At 56.7% G+C, this 16929-nt stretch overlaps 6 protein-coding genes across 6 annotated transcripts; 3 read left to right on the plus strand and 3 right to left on the minus strand.

The window, feature by feature from the left end:
• On the plus strand, positions 1–5810 carry C8Q71DRAFT_860917 (uncharacterized protein; the record flags this gene model as incomplete). The annotated part of the gene is made up of 8 exons (XM_047927840.1): positions 1–17; positions 68–454; positions 784–923; positions 972–1913; positions 1966–2203; positions 2264–5023; positions 5086–5257; positions 5319–5810. 8 exons carry the CDS (start codon positions 1–3, stop codon positions 5808–5810), a joined length of 5148 nt encoding a protein of 1715 aa, XP_047775445.1.
• A 305-nt stretch (positions 5811–6115) lies between these two features.
• Positions 6116–9040, plus strand: C8Q71DRAFT_257324 (uncharacterized protein). The gene is made up of 9 exons (XM_047917339.1): positions 6116–6230; positions 6291–6401; positions 6464–6595; positions 6645–6735; positions 6791–7081; positions 7147–7524; positions 7575–7787; positions 7841–8287; positions 8342–9040. Exons 2-9 carry the CDS (start codon positions 6334–6336, stop codon positions 8990–8992), a joined length of 2271 nt encoding a protein of 756 aa, XP_047775446.1. The 5' UTR covers positions 6116–6230; positions 6291–6333; the 3' UTR covers positions 8993–9040.
• Positions 9041–9705: 665 nt separating this feature from the next.
• C8Q71DRAFT_910044 (uncharacterized protein) lies at positions 9706–11126 on the minus strand. Its single transcript, XM_047929068.1, has 3 exons — positions 10981–11126; positions 10655–10928; positions 9706–10591 (listed from the first exon to the last, which is right to left on the minus strand). The coding sequence occupies exons 2-3, from the start codon at positions 10903–10905 to the stop codon at positions 9883–9885; spliced, it is 960 nt and encodes a 319-aa protein (XP_047775447.1). The 5' UTR covers positions 10906–10928; positions 10981–11126; the 3' UTR covers positions 9706–9882.
• A 249-nt stretch (positions 11127–11375) lies between these two features.
• C8Q71DRAFT_257412 (uncharacterized protein) lies at positions 11376–12709 on the minus strand. The gene is made up of 3 exons (XM_047917340.1): positions 12236–12709; positions 11440–12173; positions 11376–11390 (listed from the first exon to the last, which is right to left on the minus strand). Exons 1-2 carry the CDS (start codon positions 12397–12399, stop codon positions 11456–11458), a joined length of 882 nt encoding a protein of 293 aa, XP_047775448.1. The 5' UTR covers positions 12400–12709; the 3' UTR covers positions 11376–11390; positions 11440–11455.
• A 34-nt stretch (positions 12710–12743) lies between these two features.
• On the minus strand, positions 12744–14276 carry C8Q71DRAFT_776874 (uncharacterized protein). The gene is made up of 4 exons (XM_047924678.1): positions 14157–14276; positions 13816–14100; positions 13018–13750; positions 12744–12947 (listed from the first exon to the last, which is right to left on the minus strand). Exons 2-3 carry the CDS (start codon positions 14085–14087, stop codon positions 13045–13047), a joined length of 978 nt encoding a protein of 325 aa, XP_047775449.1. The 5' UTR covers positions 14088–14100; positions 14157–14276; the 3' UTR covers positions 12744–12947; positions 13018–13044.
• Positions 14277–14842: 566 nt separating this feature from the next.
• C8Q71DRAFT_860921 (uncharacterized protein) lies at positions 14843–16768 on the plus strand (the record flags this gene model as incomplete). Its single annotated transcript, XM_047927841.1, has 2 exons — positions 14843–14938; positions 14987–16768. The coding sequence occupies 2 exons, from the start codon at positions 14843–14845 to the stop codon at positions 16766–16768; spliced, it is 1878 nt and encodes a 625-aa protein (XP_047775450.1).
• Between the last annotated feature and the right edge of the window lie 161 nt (positions 16769–16929).

Consider the following 16929-nt stretch of genomic DNA (forward strand, 5'->3'; position numbering starts at 1 on the left):
ATGCTAGACGGTACACGGTATGGGAATCTTTCAAATGCTATGTCAGACATTGGCTGACGCTGGTTAGATTACGCAATTCATGGTACGCTTCGCTCGATGACGCACAGAGCAACTTCCGCCAGCTGCTGTCCTCCCATACCTCACCCGACTGGAAGAGAGTACCCATCCCAAACGATACGATCTCGAAGGGAAAGTCGAGGGCGGTAGCACCCGAGCTCACGGATGTGGTTCTACACCGCAAGACAAGCAAGTCCAGCGAACCTGTCTACCGTGCGATCCTCGACGTCCCGGTAGGTGACACGCTGGTGTCCCTAGAAACCTGGAAGGCCGTTCTGTCGACTCCGGAACTCCGGAAGGAATGGGATCCCGCAGTGGAAGGCGCGCATATGATCGAGATACTCGACCAAGCCACTAGGATATCGAAGGTCGACTTCACCCTTGGATGGCCTGCAAAGTGAGTATCATGTTTGTAACCGGGTGCGCGTGTCATTTTCTGGGAGTTACATTGGCCGCTGAGTTGGTAATCTGGGGAGCGGCCGTACGTCCTTCAATTCGCGGTGTCGACGGCAGGCGGGCACCATACCATTTGCATCTTCACGTCTGGACGTGCCATCGGGCCGCAACCGTAGGCAGGGCACGTCGACACTCTGTGTTGCTTGTGTTTAAGTAGAGCTGGAATGGCTGCCATGTTGCATGCCGATTGGAATGAACCAGAAATGGCCCGCATTCGCGAGCAGCTACAATCGGCAGGTCAACGATAATTGCGTATTGACTTCACCCCAGTCCTAGGGATGCCGTCGTCATCTCTCGCTCGTTCAGCGATGCTACCACTCTCATCGACATCTCCACCTCCCTTCCTCGGTCCCCGGACGAACCTGCGTACCTTCGGCCATCGCCGCCGTATGTACGATCGGATGTCTCTCGTGCGTGCATTCTGAATGCGGAATTGGGTGTAGCTGACTCGTGCTTAGTCTTCGCTTGGTGCGTTCAGGTTATCGAGCAGCCCCCGACGTCCAAACGCAGCCCTAAACTACGGATTACCTGTTTCTGGCAGCATAATCTGAAGACGTTATGGTCATTCAACACAGCATCCAGCTTCGCTCAGCAGTTATGCACGATGATGGTCGGCATCTACAACACGGTACAGAAACGCGGCCTACGGATCCCTCAGCTGATGGGATATGGCAACGGCGTGTCAATCGAGCGCCTGCGTTTCGACCTTGACCGGGAGGCGCTGACTGTGGACTACTCAATCGTGCCAGAGGATGAAGATCACACTCCGCATACAACTGCCCAGGGTCTAGATGAGCTTTTCGCCATACGAGAACACAAGAGGTTGACACGTTCAGTCGAATGTGCGCTACCGACGCCGGTGGGCTGGGACGTACAGATTGCCACCAAGGCGTCCTCGGACCAAGTTGCTCAGCTACCCTGGACGGTCCAGGCGAAACGCGATCCATCTCCCGCACAAGGCTCCACAGCGACTAGTCCAGAAACGGACAGGATTATTTTCGGAATCAAACATGCCGCTTTACCCAACGACCACTCTGTATTGAAAGTCCGGGTAGTGATTGAGCTATCCGGATCCTCCAGTGGTATCCGTCTAAATGGGATCCCACAACCCATCGAGCAAGTGGAGGAACGAGACCCGCAATCCCACATCGCGTCTCAGCAGATGCTCCGGGATGCGTCAAGTGCTGCAGATTTCAGCTTCAATACGCAATCATCATCGGTCAGCACAGTGGCAGAGTCGGCGTCGAAGGCTTCTGCTGCGCTGCCTGAGCGGCCGGCGCTAAGTCGGACGCAGACCGAGCGCACCGCGACGGCCGAGAAGTCGATCCTATCCCGAGTCAAACGCAATTACATCTACTTCTCGTCGCTACTGCAGGAGCCGGAGGCGAAGTGGAAACGCAGTGAGTGCGGCTTTACTGTCTGTCCCTGCACAGTTCCTTACGGCGCGTCAAGCTACCGAGACACGCGGAGTGTCGATAGCGCAGCTCGATTCAATCGACCCGACATTGGTGGTGTATCGCGCGGAAGCGACGTTCGTTGGGCTTGGATTGTGGGACTTGTATGCCGCCGTTGTGACTCCGGGAGCCCGTGCGTTCTGGGACAGACTCTATGACGACAGCACCCTGCTAGAACATGTCAACGAGCTCACGGAGCTATGGCATTTCAAGACGAAGCCCGCTTGGCCTGTCACGTACGTAGATCCTGCTATCAGAATGACCCTCACATAGATACTGATCTGTTGTCTGTGCAGCGGGAGAGACGCGGTCGTGCTTAAGACCGTGTACAAGTCGCCCACAACAATACACGTCTTCGCCTTCTCTGCGGATGACCCAAATCTATTTCCGAACATCCCCTCCGCTGATCCGAACGTCATCCGCACACAGATCGACCTGCAGGGTTGGGCGATTGAGGCGCTCTCGCCTACCACGACACAGCTCACCATCCTCGAGCAGTCTGATCCGAAGGGCTGGTCGAACAAGGCGTCAATTCCGCAGCAGATGATCCAAGCAATCGCCGGCGTGGGTGAGTTCGCGATCAAGTGCGGCGGTCCACCCATTGTTACACGGCTCGAGGGCGCGAAGGCGACACAGATGCGGTACGATCACGATAGGTACAGTTTCCGCGTCGAGTACGAGGCTTCCGCGAGTCGTCGGTCGACCCCGGTGCAGATTCCAGACGAAGCCGCCACTCCGATAACACCTAGCTCGCCCGGGCTGCCCTTCGTGGAGTGTGAGCTGCGGTGCGATCTGGATAGCTGGGCGAACTCCTTGGATATTGTGGTCGATCCACCGCCACAAACAATATCGTGTCTCCGGAGACATCGTTTGTCCTCCGGCGGCGGTGGCTTGTGGCTCACGATTACACACGACGCCGTCTACACCGGGGACGATCGCCTACAGGTGATAGTTAGGCGCGGACCCATGAGTGTGCCGAAGGAGAAGGGGCTTGTCATGGTGAACGGAGCCAAGGTCGACGTCGACGTCGAGGAGCTTCCTGACAAAGAGGTGAAGAGCCTGCAGAAGCAGAAGCGCATCAAACCGACTCGGGTGCCATTGGACCAGCCCCCTGTTCTGAGCGTCATCAGGCGACGCAGGGCAGAGTGGAGCGGGGACGGTGACCTTGAAGGCACAGAAACCGGCTCGTACAAACCGGCGACCCCCGACGTGGAACTGGCGTCGGCGCCGACGTTTGCGTCATCGTTCAACTCGTTCATCAATCTGGCTATATCGCAGGCGACGACAGCCACTCAGCAAGCTGCAGCAGCGATTGCACCCGCCATGGCTGCAGGAGGTGATGCTCCCTCTGCGTCGAAGCCACCTATGCAATATGCGCTCGAGGCTCTGTCATACTTGCAGAGCATACACGTCAGCCCACAGCGAGACGGATGGACACTAGTCAGCGAGAAGGATGTGCCCGTGTATCGAAGGATCGACGCGGAGATCTCGCCGGTCATCCCAGTGCACAAGGGAGAGAAGGTCATCGAAGGCGTTTCTGCGGAGGAAGTGGCTTCCGTCTTGACGAGCTATGATTGCCGCAAGCAATGGGACACCCGATTCGACACGGCTCACGTTTTCGAGGTATTCGGTGGCGAGCTGCATACGGAGTTCGTGGTCATGAAGGGCGGCTTCCCATTCCGCGATAGGGGTTTCTATCTGGCGTCACTTATGGCACGCGGGAGCGCATCTCCGTCGCTCTCTCGCCGCAACACTGCTACAGGCGAAACCGAGAACTCGACCGAGAGCCGCGCTGCAATTTACTGCGTGTCGGCGTCCTTCTCCCCGGAGTCTGTTGCTTCGTTCTCTCCAGCGAAGTACAACTCGTACGGATTGCCCGTTGGCCGCATTTACGTGGACGGGTGGATTCTGGAGACACTCGATCCATATGGAGCAGAGAACTACGCGATACCCTCCACCCGTTGCACGCGAGTAGTCGCAGTTGACTACTCTGGATCCATACCTGCGGCGATGAACTCGATGATCAACGGTATGCTGCCAAAGTCGATCCAAGCCGTCGAATCCTACGTCAAGAACATCTCGCCTCCGCCGTCAACTCGTTTACCCCCGGTGGGTATCGCCCTCGCGCAAACAAGTCAAGATCCTCTACGATACAAAGCTTGGAAGCTACGGCGTCGAGACCAGACCCGTCTACTGATTGCGTCTCGTTTCAAGCCGTCAGATAGACTGTACCAGAGCACTATTCTGCTCAACAGTTCGGATGCGCTGGTACGTCCGTCTTCCAGAGCCGACGAGAAGACCCCCAGACCGCGGAACCGCGCTCTTAAGGCACAAACCATCTCGGCAGCTACTGGCGCCGCCGTCGCTGACGAGCTGGAACGGCAGAGCCGCAGCAGGACAAACTCGTCCGCAACGTCGTCATCAAAGCCCGCAAGCATGTCGCCCGAGCATGGACGCTCGCGGTCCCGAGAGGCAGTGAGATCGTCCACCATTCTGACCTCGAGGGGCGAGATGCGCCACCCGACGGACCTGCTCATAGCAGAGTTGATCGTTGATTCGAAACTCTATCCAGGCGGGTATGAAGTCCGGATTGCATCACGCATCGACAAATCGAAGACGCGTATATCGCTGACTTCCCCGCTCGGCACGGCTTCGTCGTCGACATCGGCGCAGGAGCTTCCGTTCGCCTGCGCGACGTACACCCTTCCGCCGTCACCTCTACACTCGGCCGGCCTGAACACGGACCGTCCGCCGCGGCATCTGCTGCGCCTTACGTTGCCTACAGCTCAGTACTATGTGTCCACTATCCAGGATCCTCTGACGGGGGAAACTCGCAGCGCTCCACCGAAGCCACAATGGCTGTCCGACATGGAAGAAGGTCGCGTTGTCCTCGATATCGAAATCAAGCCGGTCGCTGGAGGACGCTCGAACAAGAAGGGGACAGTTACTGTCAACGGCGTCACAGTGCCGGTGTTGGGCGAGAAGGAGTCGCTTACGAGTCTCGGGCGAGATGAAATCCTGGACACCAGAGCGTCCAAGATGGACCTTCTGTCGGGGTGAGTGCCGCTTCGAGATGATTTCATTATCCACGGAACATGACCACAATATCCCGTTTCAGCTCGTCTGCGGAAGATGACCAGCTTCCGGGGGAGCTGCAGATGCCCATTGCCGTCGCGACGGACCTGCTGGACGACGCGGTGCTTGCGTCTGAGCCCGCGCCGGTGTCCGAACAGGTCGAGACAGAGAGCACGAACGCAACACCGGAAGCAAATCCGGACGCGGGTGAGAGTGTGAGCATGTCCTTCTATTTTGGTATCAGATGACGGGGACTCAGAAGTTTTCGTGCGACAGGCTCCGCAAGTGGTCGTCTCTCCCCCCGAGACGCCAGCAGCTGACTCGACGACGAGTGGGCTTCTGCGGTTCTTGAACGCCTATCCGAACCCCCTGTTGCGCTTCACCGCTCCAGGATGGCGTTCGAGCGAGCCAACGACGCCTGCGCCGCCCGAGAGTGCTGGTACCCCGGGGATGTCTACCGAGGGTAGCCAAGCCCGCGATGTCTCAGTTGTGGCGGGCACTAAGAGCGAGGCGCTTGGCCTGCTCTCGCGGCAGGCGGTAAGGCGGACGTATCCACTATCGACGGTGGTTATCGTGGCCCTTATCGCCTTCCTGGTGGGCTCGTTCCTGCGGTCGCTGCTGTCGCCTGCCGACTTTATCTACGTGGTGTCTGACCGCAAGGATCTTGAGGATATGAACGCGGGGTGGCGGGAGTTGAAGCGCCTGTTCGAAGTGAAGTACCTCCTGGGTGGCTGGGACTTCCAGGTTGCTGTCGTGCGCCGCCACTAGGCGGGTGTGCTGCTGGGGGATGTAGTGTAGTGCTAGTCTAATTGTAGCGTATATAATATCTGTTGTGTGTTGTCGCTGGTGGCGGGTGGCTGGACGCGCGTTGCCGGGAATTGAGTTTGGGTTCCGCCCGATTCCCATCGGGGCCATCCTCGCGCTTCTGGGCAGCACTGCGCCAGGCTTCGACTCTCCCCGTCAGCTTCTCAGGCGATACCATCTGCTGTCCTCGCCGTCGCCCACGTCGTCCACGGCCCACCACCGCACCCTGTACATAACCCCCGCCCTCTCCGCCAGCCCCCACCCCATCGCCCCCGGCGCATCATCGCCTCTCGTCTCACCAGGTCCTCTGCCTCGCCATCGCCCCGCCCGTGTATTTTCATCTACGCCGTCCTTGTCCAGTATTCTGTGTTATATTGCTTCCGCGTGGGTGTCCTGCCAGCCCGATAGGGCGCCCCAGATGGCTGATCTTTGTCGCATTTGCAGAACCAACCTTGTCTACACCCTCGGGACATAACCTCGGGACGGAATGGCCAATGCAGGCCACAGTCCAACGGCGGCGTCAGCTATAGATGACAGTTGGGAGGGTGACCGAATGTGCGTATGGTCATTGATATGAAGCCTGATTTGCCAGCTGACGGATGTGTGGCGGCCTACAGGTTCAACATATATATTCATGATTATTGTGTCAAGCACGGCTACATCGACACCGCGCAAGCGTTGATGCGAGAAGCGGGCATCCAGGATGCAGCAACACCCCCCATTAATGCCAAACAAGGCCTGTTGTTCGAGTGAGTGCGCATTCAGGGTCGTTTGGACAATCTTGGACGTCGCAATCAGGTGGTGGAATGTCTTCTGGGTCCTATTCACCGCGAAGAGCCAAATATCAAATCACAATCAAGGCTCCGAGGACGCTCTCATTTATTTGCAGGTACGTGGTGTTACCTTCGAGTTGTCTCTACGGCGATGCATGACGTCTGGCACAGCACCAATCAACGAGGACACAGCAGCCAACCCGGCTACCAGCACAACCTCCTCCGAATCGATACCCCAATGGTGTGGCGCGCTCAGGGGCTCACATGAACGGCACTATGCCCAATGGTGTCGGTGCCAATGGTGTCGCCAGTGGGGCGCCTCCTACTATGCCCAATGGCACGGCTGGGCCGCCCTTCGCAAACGCGCAAGCAAATGGAATTCCTGGTACTGCTGCTGGGGCAAACGGTGTACCGACGTCGCAGCCGCCGAATGTGCAAATGATGCCTGGGGGACAAAGAATGGTGCGTGACCAGCGGGTAACAATTACATTCGGCTTCTCGGCGTACCAACCAAATAATCTATACAGAACCCTGGTGCACCCGGGCAGCAGCCCAATCCTGCTCCTGGTATGCCAGGCGGGCAGCAGTCTTTGACTCAGATGGGCCGCAGTATGCTACCTCCTAACGGGCCGCCGGGGATCGGCCCATCCCACACTCCTCAGCCTGGCTCACAGCAACTAGGCCGGTCACCAAGTCAGCCTGCTTCTCCTGCGCCGAACGGCGTCATGCCCTCCCCGAGTCCATCGATGTCGGCGAGGCAGCCTCCGGGCATGCAGTACGGTCCGCAAATGCAGGACAACCCGTTGAATGACTTCCTGCGCATGCCTCCGGATGCCCAGCAGAGGTTGAAGCAAGAGGCTAAGATAGGTGACAAGGACTTGCCGTCGTTGACTCCTGAGGAGAAGGTTCGTTGGTATGCTCGGTGGAGCGAGAGTAGTACTCAAGCATCGTATAGCAACGCCTGAGTAACTTGGTGAGGCAGAAGAGGAATATGATCCCTAAGCCGCCTGGTGCCCCTCCAACAAACGCCACTGCAGGTCCGTCCAACCCGCACATGCAACCACCTCATCAGCGTCCGGGACAGCAACCGTCTGCGCCGCAGATGTCGGGGCAGCCGCCTCTCAATCAGCGTGGCAACAAGCGTAACAGCACTTCGCCCGGCCAAGAGGTATGTTTAGTCACATCGACGTCTACGTTGACTAACTCTTCATTCTCTCAAAGGCGGAGCAGTTGCCCAAGAATGAGTCCTCGCCACCTGATCGGAAGCGACCTCGTCGAACCCCAGCTCCTGAGCAGCAACAGCAGCACACACCGCAACAGCAGCACGCCCCGCAGCAGCAGCACGCCCCGCAACAGCAGCACGCCCCGCAACAGCACAACCCGCAACAGCAGCCCCAGCAACCCCCGATGCAGCCCGGCGGGGCACCGTTCCAGCACCCACTTCAGCAGGGAGCCCCTGGCGGCCCTCAGATGCCTAACGGTTTGCGAGCCCCGATGATGTCTGCGTTCCCCGGTCAACAAGCGATGCACCAGATGGGTCAAGCCCCAGGCATGCAGATGCCGATGGGCGCGAACATGGGTGGCCCGCACATGGTCAACGTGATGAGTCCGGGCATGATGAACCACCCTCCACCGAACGGCATGCCCATGAACCAGTTGAGCCAACAGGTGCGTGTCTTGTGCCGTCCGTCGGCGGCGGGCGGGAGCTGAAAAGCCTGACAGATGTCACAGATGCAACGGGAGCAAATATACAGAGCGCAGATGCAGCAGCTCCACAAGAACGGTCTGCCCCCCCAAGGCCCTATGGGCAATATCCTCCCGCAGGGCGGGGTGGGCTCGCCGTCGAACCCGGACGGCCAGTTTGCAGGCGGGCCTCCGGGGCCTGGAGGCCAGAACAGGATGGGTCAGGGCAAGGGCATGCCGGGGATGATGCCCCCGCCGTCGCCGGGCATGAACGCAGCGAAGATCATGGGAGGACAGAACAAGGACCCCAATAGCGGCGAATCGTCGGCCCCGAACGCATCCCCGCAAAACGCCGCAGCTGGTGTCCCTCAGGGCCCCCCAGGCGCCTCCACCGCCCCGCCCACGCCGAGCGCAGGCGGTATGACCGCGCCCTCGCCGCAGGGTATGCTCAGTAACAACGGTACGCCAGCCATGGCGCCGAGCCACCCGCCCGTGCAGCCACCGATGTCGCTGAGTTCAGACCAGTCCATCATCTCACCCGACTTCCTGCAGTCCGTCGCGTCCTTGGACTCCTTCCCCGACTCGCTCTTCGGCGGGCGTGATCAGGGTCTGGCCATGGGCATGGACTTTGAGCGCGACTTCGACGAGTGGTTCAACCCTGATATCAACACTGGTGGGCTCAGCTTTTAGTCGTGACTCTTCTGTGCGCGCATTTGACCGGACCCCCCTTGTTGCTTGGCTAGGTATGTGAAGGATATGATGTGTCGTCGGACTCGATCTTGGTGTCATCGCTGCTGCTGTTGCCGCTGCTCCTCTGTTTTGCGCTCGCCCGTACCCCGCCTGTCCCCGCCCCTCCCGCACCGTTGCCCGTTGTTTCTCTCTCCATTCACATCTACTCGGATGTTGTTGTATTTATCACAAAAGCTGCTTCTGCACGCTGCACACACCTCCATCCCGGGCGCACGTTGCTGCGTCGCCCGCGCCGTGCACCGCCTTGCCTAACCCTACATAGCCATTCTGTGTTGTTTTTTCTGCTGTCGCCTTCGTCACCAGTTACAGTTGCCGTGCCGCTTGTCTCGTTATCTTAGTGACATCCTCGTCTTGGGCTCTCTCTCTCTCTTCTCCCCTCTATGTCATCATCGTGTATTTGTGGTGCTCACTCTGTTATTAGTTTGCCTGGAAATCCATCACTGTCCATCTCTGGATCTATGTCCATGTGCGAAAAGCTCTGCGACGGCTGGTAGATACGCTCCGCACTGGTACGTATCACTTGCGAAAGAAGGGCGTTGTCGCATGTGGGCTCTCGCAATCATACAACCACATTCATGAAGATCGCGTTCAGCATCGTATGTTCACGCGTGCGATTCCAAATGAATGTATACAGTACTAGAGCAGTGTAGGTAGGATTATACATGCATATCCTGTCGACCGATTGGAAGGAACTAGAGAATCATAATATGTGATACGTAGGGGGAGAGTACTGTTGAAACCAGTCCGACACGCGTACAGTATGCACGACTTCGAAGACGTCGCGATAGAGAAAGATATACACATTGCTTTCAGCGTCCGGACGGCATGAGCTAGTCAGACGAATGCTTATGCTCGTGAAGATTGAAGATCCCTCTCAGATCATTCCATATCACCTTCTGCGCATCGCGGTGCGTGTTGCGTAGATGGTCGCCACAACTGTCGCACATACCGAGCGTCTTAGCCTTCTCCTCGATCCAGGGGCCTATGTTCGTCAGGGCATCACAGGCCGAGAGGATGTCAGACTCGAAGGCGTCGAGCATGATTGCAAGGAGCACCGCCTTGCATTCATCAAGCGTAGTGCAATCCTCGGAGAGGTTGCCCGGGGACAGGGCCAGGCACGTGGTAGCAGCACCGTTAGCCTTCATCAGTTCTTCCTTCCCGTCGATGCACCGGCGTAAGTCATCAGGGGAGAGTTTCTCGCGTTCGCCGTTCGACCTTTTTACGCCATGTACAAGGAGGTCGCCGTCTAGCAGGCAGCACAGATAGAAAGCGAGAGGTAACATTTCAAGCAGCTCTGGCGTGCGGAGACGGCGGGCGACGTTAATCAGAAAGATTGAGCCGGCATGGTGGGCGGCCTCGAATGGGTCCAACGTGTATTGCTCCGTTGAGTGAAAACGGTCGAAGGTCGTCGGGTAATCCTCGGCCAGGCGATAGACCGCCTCCTCGTAGAAACTCTCAATGTTGTACTTGTGCGCGAGGGCGAGGATGCCGGCCGCTACCTCTGCGATTTGTTGTGACTTCCCCGCACCATTGAAAAACCTACATTGTCGCGTTGCATTGAGTCAGTATCAGGTGAGGTATCGCTCGAGCTTGAGGACGTACGATCGGTCGTACATGGCACTGAGAAGGAACTCCAGATGGAGGGGGTCATCGGGGAGGTGCACGACGGCGCAGCCGTCAATGAGCAGCTCGCACTGCGGTTGGGGTATCGTGAAGAGGTCACGGAAGACGGGTGAATACTGCGACAGGATGCCCTTATGGACGCGGAATGCTTGATTGCCTGCGACCAGGATGACGTTGCCGTCCGAATACCATATGGCTCTTGAGGGCGTTAAGCCATGAAGCAGACCCATCTGTGAAGCGCGTGTCGTTTCCACTGCCCGGCCACATGAGATCAGCGATTTCCGCTCCTGACGATGGGAACTCACCGAATGGTGATGTTACGTCCACACGGGTATGAGAACGCCTCTCGATAGAGAACGTGGTCAAACTCGAGGTGGGCAACGTACGGTGCACGGCACTGTAGGGAGGTCGGAGACACACCCGTCCCTTATATACCCGCCGCCGACCTTCCTCCTTTCTCCCACAAATGGCAAAAAGTCGACGACGTACCGGTCGGTGCTGAAAGGAGCGGTAACTTAGCAACAGGCATGCTCGTGTGTATTACACGTGTCGACACATATGGAATTCCTGCTTGCATTATCTTCTTCAGCGCCACTGAGTAAACATGCCCTGGTATATGCACTCAGGCACGTCGCATTCAGTGCAACAGAACATGGTATAGGCAAGTGACCCAGTACAATGAGATGCCGCCGCCCATCTAACGAAATGTAAAAGTCTGCGATCTTCAGCCAGAGGATATCATTCCGAACCAAAACCTCACTCACTTTGATATATACGCCATTACGCTATGTCAAGACGGAGTATGGAGGGCAGATTGGTCCAGATTTTCTCTCGTGCTTTCTTATGCTTGTCAAGTAAATGCGCTACACATGAATCACAGAGTCGCCCATTGTAATTCCTTTGCTTCAACCATTGGGTCACATCTCGCAGCGGATCCGAGTTCGCGAAGAAATCCTCTTTCAACCCGTCCCCAACTACCAGAGACATGGACGTGTAACACGCCCCGCGGCTCCTACATGCAGAACCTAGATTGCCCTCACCGGCGAGAAAACAGCGAGTGGCGGACGAATTTGCGGCAATGAGGGCTACTGTGCCCTCGACGCAGATTGTCATGTCACGAGGCTGCAGCCGTTCCATCGTGCCATCCGTCCGAGGTGACCCATCGAGTAATTCGACCACGTCTAGTTGCGCACCTAGATAGAAGAGGAAGGGCAGCATGGCAGTCAACTCGGGTGTTTGACTGGACCTTGCGACGTTGGTGAGTCGTATCAGGCATGCAGGGCCTCCGCCCTTTGGCCGCGCCAGAACCGTATGCCGAAAGCGTGACCCGGGCTCGAATTGCTGAAACTTGGTAGGAAATATGTCTTGCAACCACGAGATGGTTTCGCAGTACAATCTGTCCATGCCATATTTGTTGGCCAGGAAAACGACACCTGTGGCAACGTCCAATTCCTGGTCATATGTTGAGTATTCGGACCGCCACGTGTCGTCACCAAATCTGTGAGACAGTCAGGACTCGGACGCGTTTCGCCAATGTGTGAGTATTAGTACAACACTCACCGCCGGTTGTATATCATTGAGAGGAGGTTACGAAGGTCAGTTGCCTCGTCAGGCAGCGTGACCACCGGACAGCCATGTTCTTCATCAGGCTGGAGAGAGGCGAACGTTGTCACGTAGGACTGTCGATTGGCGCGAAAGGATGGAGCGATGAACTCGAAAACCATGCTCTTCGGCGATCAAGATTATACTCCCATCGTCGAACCACAACGTCTCGTCACGACGATACGTACTGGAGCCGTCCTCGTCGAGAGGCGCGGACATGGCCGAGGGCGAAGTAGGTAGTTATACTGGCGAAGACGAGCTCAAGAAGGCAACTTCTAGATCTAGAGGAGGGCGCGTACGACTATGAAGCAGCGTGGTCAAGACCAAGAGGCCATCATTTCATCATACAATGCCACTGCCAGCCTGAGTGCGTGAAGTTACGTTGGCGCCCGATGCCACGGTACACGTCGGTTCATAGCAGGCATAAATGCCACTGGCACGACCTACTTACGAGCGGCCGACATGATTCGGGTTGAATGTTCACGACTGTGTCGTATAGTAGTGGCGAATACATGGTAATGTAGTAAGTTCCGCTTGCTAAGGAGTACGCAAATCAAACGAGCCTCTAATCCGGCGTCGGGGACTCGACTCAGAGACCGGTCACGGTCATACTCTAGCTGCTACGTGGAACACTTGCGGGCTATGCGGCATGCGCAATAAGGAAAACACACTGAACATTTGCGGTAAACGAATGCAACCTTCAGCACCATGGCACTGTGATACTGACTTAACACACTCACTATCCGCATGTTCGAGCCGCACTGAGGCTATGGGGCGAGATGGAATATGGTCGCCAACTCCTCCCAAACAGCTTTGCGAGCTTCCGAATGATTCATCAACAGCTGCTCCACGCAGACACCGCATAGATGCCATCGTGTATTCCCTTCCTTGACCCACTCTGTCATATCACGCAGCAGATCTGCATGCGCGAAGACACCTTCCTCCATTCCGTCGCAGACCATCTTCACCAAGGAGGTGAAGCAAGCGTTTTGACTCGTGCAGCGGCGGGACAGGTTCTTGAGCATAGGACGGAAGCAGAGCATCGCAGATGTGTTGGCCGCCACAAGGGATGCCCTGCCCTCGATGCAGGTCCTCAGATCGTCAGAGTGTAGCCGCGCTTGTGAGCCGTCTCCGCGGAGCACGCCATTGAGCAACACATCATCTCTGAGCTGTGTGCCGAGATAGAATAGCACTGGGATCATGTCTTTGAGCTCAGGGGCCGGAATGGCTCTTGCAACGCCGATGAGACGTATCAGAGCAAATTGGACTTCGCTCCGAGAATGCTTGGATGGGTATACATGTGCGAGTCGATGAAAGCTGTAGAAACTGGTTGGGTACTCTTGTTGCAACCGCCAGAAGGCCTCCTGGAAGAGATTGTTCATGCCGTATTTATGTGCCAGACATATGATACCCGTGGATATCTCGATGCGCTCATGATATGACATCTGGTCCAGCGATGACCCTCTGTAGAAGCTACGGGGCATCGGGTCTTGATTCAGCCGTCTAGTGCTGTGGTAGATTGGATGTAGCGTACTCACTCGCGATCGTATATTACACCGAGAAGGCTTTGGAGATAACCCGCGTCGTCCGAGAGTGTGACGATCGGACATCCATGCTCGGTGGGCATATCGGCAGGCGGAGGGAAAGAAAACATGTCGCGGAAGACAGATGACTCGCGCGAGAGCAGGGAGCGATGAACCCGAAATTCGCGATCCTGGGCTATCAGGATAACGCTGCCATCTTCAAACCGGAGGGTTTCAGCGCGCGTGCGTCGCTGGGGACTATTTGCCATGCCATCAACGCTGGTCATCGCGACGTTGTGTCTAGTGGTATTGCAGAGGTCGACAGAAAGCGAGACGATTGACTCGGACTGACTGACTGACTGAGCTACGATGCTTCTGAGGGTCGCGGTGTCCAGTATAGTTAACAGTGGTGATGCAAGTCAGTTACTAGATGAGGCTGTGACCATGAATGATTCGATCCATACATGAAAGTGAAAAGTCGGTCTCAAAACTTTAAACGACCACCCCACGATCGACTCGAGTGCTGAGCGCCCGAGATCCAGGATCCCGATCCCAATCGGCCGCTGCCACTGGCTGGTCGCGGCTCGCCTCCTCTCCGGGTCCCGGCCAACTCGCCTTTGTCTGCATGTACAAGAAGATCGGTAAGTTGTGGAACCTCCGTAGAGGGACTGTCTGAATCTTTTCCAGTCGATGCTTGCCGTTCACACATACTCGGAGTCAGCCAAAGGCCTGCAACAACCTCAGACGTTGGCAGACGCCGTACGGTATATACTATAGATCGATCAACTGCTGGCAGGGGCTACTGTACAGGGTGAGCCGCTAGTCAGTTGGCAAGACATTGGCGACATTGTCCCTCTGAACGCCCTCGTAGGAAAAAATCCTCGCATGTTCGTCAGTAGCTTGTTGACCGAAGCGCGCATGCAGGCGGAACGTGAGCCAGTTTCTGTTGAACTCTAAACTAGATTCGTAAGCCCTACCTGCAACTACATATACAAATTCACTTCGTCTGAGGGCTTGTTCTCTTCGATCATCTCGCGAGGCAATGGAGCATCGTGCACCCCGCTCTGGTCAATTCCACCACTACCTTCCGCGCTTTGTCGTGCGTCGATGGCTACAGGATGTCAAGAAAGTGGCCATCGTAGGACGAAAGTGAGCAGACGCAAATTACGTGTTGACTGTCTGATAGACAATGATCGCATACAGGCCTAACGGTGGTCGTAACAAGGGTCGCCAACGGCCTCGAGAGTATAAACAAGAACTCATCAACTCCTACAACATACAGTCCGACGAACTCCACATGGGCACGACCGATCTCGGGAAGATCTTCGGTATCATCGACATGTACAAAGACGACGCAAACCCGAGCGACGTGTATCGCATCGAGAAAGCCTTTTCCAAACTTGAGAGCGATGCTGCGCGTATATTCTGTATCTTGGAGGCCGCGGAGAAGCGAGGTCGTTCTTCTGTGGAGCTGGTCCGCTCCGATATCAATACGCTCCGGAAGTTCCTCTTCCTCATACACTATCGCAACGGACGTCATGCACGTCAGTTCATCGAAGATCACTTCGACCCGATGACGAGGAAGATGGTAGAGCAGTACATGGTCCGATTCGGACTGGCCGACTCGCGTGCAGTATGGCTCCACAACCTCTCCCTGCTCCTCGAGGATGAACATTGGGAGGCGGCGAAGGATGAACGCCTGTTGTGGTCGACCCGTTTGGATTACAAAAGCGAAGCTTTTGACATGCAACTCGGGCTTTATCGCGCACCTCCTGACACCGAGTTTGTCCTCACTGAGAACGGACTCGGCCTTGCGGAGGGTACGACAACGCCGGAGAGTGTCATTATCAATATGATGTCCCCAGGTGCCCCATCTTCTTCCTATTTCCCCCTGACCTACACATACCCCATCACACCGAAGCTCGTAGTCATCTTGCGTTCGACTTTGATGACATATGAGGCAGCTATGATACGACAAGGCATACCCGCAGAGGAAGCTAGGCGCCAACTCTACTCTGGGTTCGGGTTCACTCACACTTCGTTCTTCCATGATATACCCCGGACGTCCCCGAAGACGATCTACATCCCTCCCCTCTCGCCCAACTCGTGTGATTGGTTCAAAGATCGTAACGAGATGACTGCCGAGGACCGAAAGAAGAAGAAGGACTTCCGCGAGCGCGGCTTGCTGGACGGAAAACCCCTCCACAGCCGTTTGAAAGACAGGTTCGATTTCACGATTGACAACCTAACGGTCGACCAAGCGCAACGAGTCAACACTCTGCTACTCACACATTGTAGAGAGACTATCTCCTTCTGCACTCCGGCATGTCTCCTGCAGTCCATTGCCGCATTCGAGAAGGATAGGCACTTGACGCCGATCGAGAGAAAGGACCGATACGCATCGCTCAAGGCGAAGTTGGCGATAGTACAGGTACCGTCACCATCTACCCCCGTGCCGACGTCAGCCCCGCCTGCCTCTCCGGGTATGAGGCCGTCACCTTCCCAGCCAGCCTCGACTTCTCCTGACCGCCCTTCTGCGTCGCGGCCTCAGAATGAGGCACTACCGCTGGGCACGAGCATGCCTGGCCTCAGAGGTGCATTGAAACAGAAGGCACGCTCTATCCCTGGCAGTGCGGACAGTCCAGGCACTTCAGTTGGTGCACCCCTTTCCCCCCAGTTATCGTCTCCTCGGAGCAGGGTCATCTCGGCGAGACGACGACGGGGCCGCCGCACTCCGGAGTCTCTCGCTGGTGCACAGGCCATGCCCGCCAATGTCGTTGCGTCGCCGATGCCTTCGGTCACCTCGACGCATGGCGTGCCCAATGCCCTGTCGTCTGCTCATCGAGAACCGTCGTCGGGCACGCAGTCTGTGCAGTCAGCCAGATTGAGGACAGCTCTCCCCGGCCTGCGAGGTGCATTCAACCGAAGGCCGGCAGCGGCTGGCACGGGGCAGCCAGGCTCCAAGTGACATATCCCGCACCTCTGTCGGCGCAGGGTAACCCAAAGCGATCAGAGTGAAGGGGAACATGCCCAGCGCATAGACTCTTCATGCGAGGTCCTTCTATTTGTGGAATCCGAATGTTCGCATCTTACTTGGCTCGATTTCCTCAGTTGTGGTGTTTGCGTATT

The sequence above is a fragment of the Rhodofomes roseus genome, assembly GCF_022264815.1.
Source record: "Rhodofomes roseus strain CIRM-BRFM 1785 chromosome Unknown C8Q71scaffold_21, whole genome shotgun sequence".
Lineage (NCBI taxonomy): Eukaryota > Fungi > Basidiomycota > Agaricomycetes > Polyporales > Fomitopsidaceae > Rhodofomes > Rhodofomes roseus.